This window comes from Eublepharis macularius, chromosome 6, assembly GCF_028583425.1.
Source record: "Eublepharis macularius isolate TG4126 chromosome 6, MPM_Emac_v1.0, whole genome shotgun sequence".
Lineage (NCBI taxonomy): Eukaryota > Metazoa > Chordata > Lepidosauria > Squamata > Eublepharidae > Eublepharis > Eublepharis macularius.
This window is the reverse complement of record NC_072795.1, coordinates 16635666-16644189: the sequence shown is the minus strand read 5'-3', so window position 1 is coordinate 16644189 and position 8524 is coordinate 16635666. Positions and strand designations below refer to the sequence as shown.

The window sequence follows — 8524 nt, the reverse complement described above, 5'->3', positions numbered from 1 at the left end:
GCCATACTTGACAAGAAGCAATTAGTACTGTATTCCAGCAATTATCATATCATTTGTGACATTTCATTTGAAATGTATTTTGAATCCAAGTTATACTTAAAGAGAAGAGCAAGAGCCTGGGTTGCATTCCCCGAATTTGTGGAATCCAACCCCCTGTTACTGCTACCATCTTTGTATCCCACCTCCTAATTTCCCACTGTTCTTCTGTAGACAGCTGTCACAACATTTCAGATACTGGTTTTCAATGGTGGGTAAAAAGCTCAAGTAGCACATTTCCCTGGGACAGAAACCACCCCAAAGCAGTGGAAACTAAAAAGGCTAGTTCTTGAAATATTGAACTTTTAGTTTATTTCTTCTGATTGGATGTATTCATGAAAACAGAATGGAGGGAATCTTGTACTGAAGTCCTTTTTTGACCTACAAGTCAAAACTGCTGGGAGTATCCACGTTTACTCAGAGTCTTTGGGCTAAAGGAACGCTCATGTTTTACACTTCTGTTGCTTGGGAGTTGCAGTTTTATTCCGCAACTTGGCTTTTTTCACTTTTGGTGAAGCCCTGATCTTCGTACTTGCAGGCGGCAGCGCGAAGGTTATTTCTTTGTCGTCAGTTTCTTCTGACTGAGACTTTCGGCGTTCAAGAATTGTTGGTGTACATACTGGGGTAGGAAGCTGGAAGAGAGAGAAAGGTGTTGCTGATTATGAAGGGATACTTTTGTTTACCACTGTGCTATTAAACGTATGTGAGTGGGAGAAAATTTAACAGGAGAACTAGTATGAATTATAAAGGTTTTAACTGACCACTGGTCTGCCAATTTATTTAATTACTTATGTCATTTATAATCATCCTTTTTCACTGAGACTCAAGGCGGATTACATTTAAGATGGATTTTTTTAACTACATCAAAGGCAGGAAACCAGCCAAAGATACAGTGAGGTCCTTCAATGACAAAAGATCGCTAAAGAAAGATAAGGAGACTTGAATGAATTCTCTGCTTCGATTTTTAGTGAGGAAAATGCAGAACAGTTATTCACAACAGAGCTGCTGTTTTGGGACCAGAGTTAGAAGAAATGAATCAAATAGAATTTGATAGAGCCCAGCAGCAGCTTAAAGACAAATCACTGGATTTCCATTTTATTTTGCTGCTACAGACTAGCACAACTACATGGGGGTAACACAACCCCTGGACTAGGAGTGTTAGATTAGGATCTGGGAGAACCCGGTTTGAATCTCCATTCTGCTTGTTGTGCGACCTTGGGCCAGTCATACACATGCAGCCTAGCCTACCTCACAAGGTTGTTATGAGGATAAAATGGAGACGAATTATGTAAGTCACCCAGGGCCCCCACTGAGGAAAAAAGTAAGGTAAAAATGAAGTAATAAATGTGCACATCTGAATTTACCAAAGAGGATGGGAGATGAAATTCTAGGGATAGTGGTCAAACTAAAAAAATACAGGAGGTTATGATCCAGCAAAAGTATACAACTTGGTAGTAGAATGAGCCTATTTTCAAAGAAGACAGAAATTTAATGTTAATTAAAAAAAAAGATTCAGAGGAGACCCAAGAAATTACAAGTCAGGCATCCTAATATCTTTTTGGGGAAACTGGAGATCTGAATTCCCATCTGTATCTATAACTATTATACCACAATGTTATTAAAGATACAATTGCACTGAGTTCCAGTTTTCACCATGGATTTCACTAGGTGGCATTGGGCACATCTTCCTTTTCCAGCCTTTCCTACCTCAGAGTTGTTTGTGAGGACAAAAATGGGAGGAAAACCGAGCCATGTATGACGGCCTAAGCTCCCTGGAGAAAGGGTGGCATGAAGATGCCCCAAAGAAATAATAATATGTGCACTGAGGAACAAGCCCTACTGAGGAGGAATCAGTTTGGCTTCTGTAGAAGGAAGTTCTGTTGACCAACCTGATTCAGGTGATATATGTGGCAGTTCTGAGAAGTTTTCGATGAATTTCCTAATCAAAAGTTCTTGACTAAACTTAGCAATTATGGGACTAGGGGATGGATCCTCTTATGGATAAAGGTTATGGATCCTGATTAACAGAAAATGACATGTAGGAGTTCCCACAATTTGTTTCTTGCTGTAAGTTTATAGAAGACTGAGAGGTGAACACCTGACTGGCCCAGTTTACAGGAGTAAATTATTCTGAAACCAAGGCAGATTGTGAGAAGCGTCAAAAGAATTTCTCCAAACAGGTGGGAGGGCAACTACATGGCAAATAAGGCCAATAATATGAAGTGATACACATTAGGGAAAATTTTTTAACTTTAAATATTCAGTGACAGAGCCTGAACTGAGGATAATTAATCTGGAAAAAAATCTTGATCTCATGGTGGATAGGGGTGAAATAGGCAAATTCTACATGAGATTATTAGAAAAACAAAACAGCCAGAATCACCCCACCTTTGCACAGGTCTACCGAGTGGCTGCATTTTGAATACTGGGAATAGTTCTGGTCACCATATTTCAACAAGCATAAAGAAAATAGTGCAGAAAGGGTAACAAAAACAATCAAAGGGCTGGAGAAACATTCCTATGAGGAACGTCTAAAGAATGCGGTCTTTTTGCTTAGAAAAGAGATGACTAATGGGAGACATGAAAGAGGTTTATAAAATTATGCACAGGGGCAGAAGTAGCAGAAGTGGGGAGAGAGAACTTTGCCCTCTCCTCCCACAGTACCAGAATACACGGGCAACCAATGAAGCTGCTGGGCAGTGCAATTCGGACAGACAGAAGTATTGCTTCACTCACAATTCATTTATGGAATTCATTACCACAGAAGATAGTAGCGATTACATGTCTGAACCAATCCATGGCGGATAGGCCCATCAACAGCTGTTAGCCATGGTGACTAAACGGAACCCTCCACATCCTAGAACTGGGTGGCAACAATAAGTAGACGTTTGGGCCTCTGTGCCCTGCTTGTAGGTACTCTGGGAACATCTGGTTAGCCACGATGTGAAACAGGATGCTACACCAGATAGACCACTGGTCTGATCCAGCAAGGTTGTGGGATGGGCCATTAGTCTGGCTACCCAGATGTCTCTAATGGTGATATCTGACTCCCCCCATACTCTGGGTGAACACTGGAAACTCTTTGGCACGATGAGTATTTTCATACAGGTGGGTATTGGATCAAATCAACAGCCAGTGCAAGCTCTGTGTCATACAACTGAGAGATGTAGTAGTGGGAAAGGGAAGACGACAAGTCAGGAAGGTGGAGAATTACTATTGGTAAGCTTGCACTCCTCAACAAGCGCAACAACCACGTTTGTCAAAGGATGTGTTTTGTGCCTTGTGCATGCAGGAATGTCAGCCTCTGTTCAAACAAAACATTTCCTATTACACAAATTTGTGTTCCTGTAGAGCCTAATGAGGCTAGATTTTAAAAAACTGGTCCATGACAATAAGGCAGGAGACTTCATCAAACAGCCAGAAATCACAATCAGATAGATACTGATGTATTGTCGAAGGCTTTCACGGCCGGAGAACGATGGCTGTTGTGGGTTTTCCGGGCTGTATTGCCGTGGTCTTGGCATTGTAGTTCCTGACGTTTCACTGAGAGATCTCTGTCTTTTGGTGCTACACCTCTGAAGATGCCAGCCACAGCTGCTGGCGAAACGTCAGGAACTACAATGCCAAGACCACGGCAATACAGCCCGGAAAACCCACAACAGCCAACAGATAGATACTGTTTGCCTCCAGGACCTTTGGGGTAAAACTGCAATTTAAACTTACATCACTGTTCACAGATATATCCATGCTGGTGTCCGAGTTTGAAAGTGTCTTTTTTTCCTTTGGAAGCATCTGAGCTGCCTAGAGAGAAGAATCCCACCATCAGTTTTCCCTATACATTGCTTATTGGGAACACAAACATTTCTTCTCATTTCTTTTTATGACTGTATTCAAAATGGTTAGCACGAACCTTCTGAAGATGTCCACTAGATGGCCTAATTATACATATAATGGCATAAACGCCAACCCAGCAGGGTATTTTATTTATTCATACAATTTTTAGGCAGCCTTTCCAGCAAACCCGCTCAAATAGCACCTCTTTGCAAGCGCTTGCTTGTCAGATCCCCTGAAGTCACCTACTGCTCGCCCCAGGTGACCAGGCAAGTAGCTTCCTTAAGTCTTGGGGCATACGCTTAAGTTACACTTGTAAGCATGTTTAAAGACACATTTAGCATGTAGGTACATTCTTTAGGAACTGATTGGCTACAGTTGCCTGCTATTAATTGTATGTTCAGCAAAGACAGGGTTGCTTCTGCATCATGTTTGCAAGACTCCACGTTATCACTAATTCACAGATCTACTTAATAAATGGCAATAGAGTCTTTAAAATTCTGCCTGTATTATGAAATTAGCACTTGGCTTAAATTAGTAGCATTTCTTTCCTCCTATGCTAAAACTTTCTTGGGAGAAGAAAAAAGAATGTACACTTACAAATCCAGGAAAATCATAATCTATTCCCTTCTCAGCCAATCTTTTTCGCAACTTCCTCTCTTTCTTCAGCAACTGCTTTGTCATCTTTGCTTTTTCTTTAACCGATCGCTTTCGATTGTAACGTTTCACTGCTGGGTGTGTTGGTTTACGGAATTTTCGTTCACAGCCTTTGAAGAGGTTTTCGTGTACTTTTTCAGGAGGCATAAACTGGCCTGTATTGCAGCAAACACATCAGTGATTTGGTGGGAGATGGAGAGATGTTTGCAAAGCCAAGAGAAAGCCGAACAGTCTTCATTAAAGCAGGAAGGCATTAAATTCTAAACAAGTAATCTGCTACAGATTAGTGTTTCATATTGGGCCTCAGAGTACACACTGAAGAATTACAAAGACCAGTAAGCTTCCCATCACTTCTATACAGGGCTTTTTTCTGGGAAAAGAGGTGGTGGAACTCAGTGGGTTGCTCTTGGAGAAAATGGTCACATGGCTGGTGGCCCCGCCCCCTGATCTCCAGACAGAGGGGAGTTTAGATTGGAGCGGCATGGAGGGCAATCTAAACTCCCCTCTGTCTGGAGATCAGGGGGGCGGGGCTGCCAGCCATGTGACCATTTTCAAGAGGTTCTGGAACTCCGTTCCACTGCACTCCTGCTGAAAAAAAGCCCCGCTTCTATATATTCCCTCCATTTCTTTCATGTGATTCTTTGTCATGCCACAGACACTAAAGCCACCTCCCACCACCCTCAGGCACCTTGCAGATGTTGTCACATGCTTCTACACAGGTTGCTCGATGAAATGCTCTTTCTATGAGGTGAACAGATACAGGCTGCAGGTATTTTGTTGCTAGTTCTCCTCCTGTATCAGCAATCTTACAGCAATTGATTCCTAACTATCTACCTTGCCCAGGTCTGAAACGTAACTTTTAAAAACTTCTCAGGCAATGGTCTTTTCCTGCCACGCATCAATCTTCCCTATCACTGATTTAAGTCCATTATTTCCTATTCTAAAAGACAAGCGCTGGCATGGATCCATGGCGATAATATAAAAAGTACAGCGCCATGGAAAAGACAAATGACTAGCTGAACATATAGTTCCTTGTAGCATCCAAGTACTGTCATGAGAACAACAGTCCATTGTAAAAATGATTCGCCTGGACTAGTTCAATCTGGTCAGCAGCAAGGGACTCGCACAGCTTTCCTTTCAAATCCCAGCACTAAGAATCGCTGTGAATTCCACTTCACTTTTGGTGACAAGCCCATGAGACTAAGCTGCACACAGAATGGTGATTTAGGCAGGCCTGCCCTCTGCCTCGCCTTAATACAAGGCACTGCTATCATCAACACAGTGCAGGGAAGGAATTCCCAAAAGCTTTCCTCAGAAGTGGCACATGCCAAGTGATTTCAGACACGCAGCTGCAGCACCTGATTCTGATGTAGGGTACGCTGGCATAGAACACAGATGTCAAAGAGGCATCAATTCCTGCCCGAGGCTGATTTGGGGGACCATTTCCAGAGTCATGGGTGTTCCCCATTCCACAAAAAGGCTCAACTTTTGAGAACCCACTGCATTTAAAAAAACTATGTCGGCCATTACTTGCCACTTTCAAATCCTGTTTTGGGGCATTGCGTTTCTCATACTCACACTTCAAGAGTCGCTCGCAGAAAAGATAGTTATTCATGGTGTCAGCGACTATCTTAGCAACTTCGTCACAGTCAAATTCCACAAATCCATAGCCTTTGCTGTTTCCAGTCTGTTAAAGACAATGATGAAGATGAAAAATAATTTCCGTGCCAAGCCGGACACCTTTAATTGGTTGAAGGATCTTAATATCTAAGCCATAATATGATTCTGAATTAAGTTGTACAGTCCCTCATTAACAGCCCTTGAGCTATCAGATAAGACAAAATCTGCATAAAAAGGTTAATAAGTACTCCCTGTTCCCATCCTATGTGAGGAAGATGGTTGTCCCCATTAGAAAGCTATTTGTATATGGCCACAGGGAACCATTTATGCTAATTTAAACACATCCCAAAAGCAATGTAAGTGACTGAAACAACTGGGACAGGCTGATAGGAACTGGCTAGCAAGGAAGGAACTCTATGGAATACTTTAAAGAAACATTAGCATCCTATACAACCAAAGCAATACTTTCAGTGGAGGAAACCGAGGAACAGTGTCATAGAAAAACAAGTATATTCTGAACAATTTGAAGAGAATTAGGAAAAGTGAAACTTCAAATAAAGTGTTACCTTTTTGCTCCGTGAAAGTCGAAGCCGCGTGACTGTCCCAAATTGATCAAAATAGTCTCTGAGCTGTGCCTCATAAAGGCCCCTTGGGATATGTCCCAAATAAATGACACCAGGCGTTAGCGTCTCATTCTGTAATGTAAAAGAAAGAAAAACACAAACGTTTAAGTCCATTTCCCAAACGCATTTGGTCATTTTAGGGTGGCTGCACGCATTTGATGATTTCTCCATGTGGAATGGCTCCAAGGATTCCAGGGCAGTTATGGGGAGAGGACGTCACAAGTGATGTGGCATGTTTCTCAGCCATAAAACCAACTCACAACTGCAAAGTGTTAATAAGCGGGTCTATGAGACTTGCTTCTTACCGTTAGTTACAACACAGAATTTGATTTAACAGTTTACCTTATCCCTCTTCTTCTCTCATAGGAATGAGCACAAGACCATATATTGAAACTGCCACCCCAGAAAAACCCGACATAGGAGCTAGGTTTCTGCGGCAGCATCCCCGGCCACTGTGGCTACATCTGAAGTCATAAGAATGTGGCTAATTCTCTCCCCCATCACCCTGCCAGGAGGAACTTATTGGTCTGGCTGATCCCACACCAGCAAAGGAGGTCTTTCACCGACATGCCTTTCATCACAGTTAACTATCATGCAAGCTGGAAACGTAGATTTCATTTAATAAATCTCCCCCAAATTTCATCATTTACACTGAACACTTGAAGATTTAACAAGTTCACACTGTAGCCCATATTAATATTGTAATGTATTACCAATTCAGGGATCAGATTTTATCAACAGAAATTAGCACATTAACACGCTCCATGTAGTGACATGGATGGCCCAGGTTACCTGCTCTTGTCAGATCTTGGAAGCTAAACTAGATCAGCCCTGGCCAGTTTATATCTTGCCTTGAAAACCCTATGGTAGGTCTCTGTAATTTGGCTTAAATTTGAGGGCCCTTTACACACACACAACACACTCCACTGTCAGTTTTCTGCATGGATAATCAACATAAAGGCCAGTATTGGAAAATACACATCTAGCAGCACAGATGACCCTGGAATGCACGGATATCCCTTTGGCAGTTTTCCAAGCAGTCCTATGTTGTTTCAGTTCAGCATTTCTCCACCTCTGTATCGAATTTCTGCTGGTTTCTAAATCTTTGCAAATGTGCATGTATTACATGTCTATTGAAACTCTTTGACAATCCCTGTAATTGACTCATACTGTATCTTCTGCCTTGAGTCTCAGTGAGAACACAAATATTTATTTATAAATAACACAAATAAATAGCAGGCATTTAATATTTTATATCCTTATATGTAAATGATGCTGAAGGGGGGTAGAAATACCAAGGTTGTGAGCATGGCATCTCTGAAGCAGGGATACACGTGTTATTGTGGGGAAAAAGCAAATATTCAACGTATGAGAAACTCCCCCCCTCCCCTGAAATGGTACAGCCCATTCCGTGGCAGATCCTCCACCACGGCGGTTTAAGGCGCGATGACGCAAGCATCGTAATGACACTGGTTGGCGCGTGGTGGCTGCCTAGGAAACGGCGCCCGACCATTGGAAAACGGGGAAAAGCAACGAGCCTGTTCGCCACGCGCAGCGGCTTCTGCTTCCCCGTCTCACGTGACGCTCCCCCTCCCAGCCTCACCTTGCCGGCGGCTGTCTTGCGCACGCGCTGCACCTTCTCCTGAAACTCCTGCTGCCGCTCCGGGTCTAAAGACAGAAGAGAGGCCGCCGCTGGGGTCGAAGTCACCGCAACCGTCGACGCCATCGTGCTTCAGAAGGAAAAGAAAGACGGACGA

General features: G+C 42.8%; 1 protein-coding gene across 1 annotated transcript; it reads right to left on the bottom strand.

Moving 5' to 3' along the window:
• Nucleotides 1-322: 322 nt before the first annotated feature.
• NIFK (nucleolar protein interacting with the FHA domain of MKI67) lies at nucleotides 323-8524 on the bottom strand. The gene is made up of 6 exons (XM_054984205.1): nucleotides 8371-8524; nucleotides 6711-6839; nucleotides 6103-6211; nucleotides 4468-4679; nucleotides 3760-3837; nucleotides 323-668 (listed from the first exon to the last, which is right to left on the bottom strand). The coding sequence occupies exons 1-6, from the start codon at nucleotides 8491-8493 to the stop codon at nucleotides 480-482; spliced, it is 840 nt and encodes a 279-aa protein (XP_054840180.1). The 5' UTR covers nucleotides 8494-8524; the 3' UTR covers nucleotides 323-479.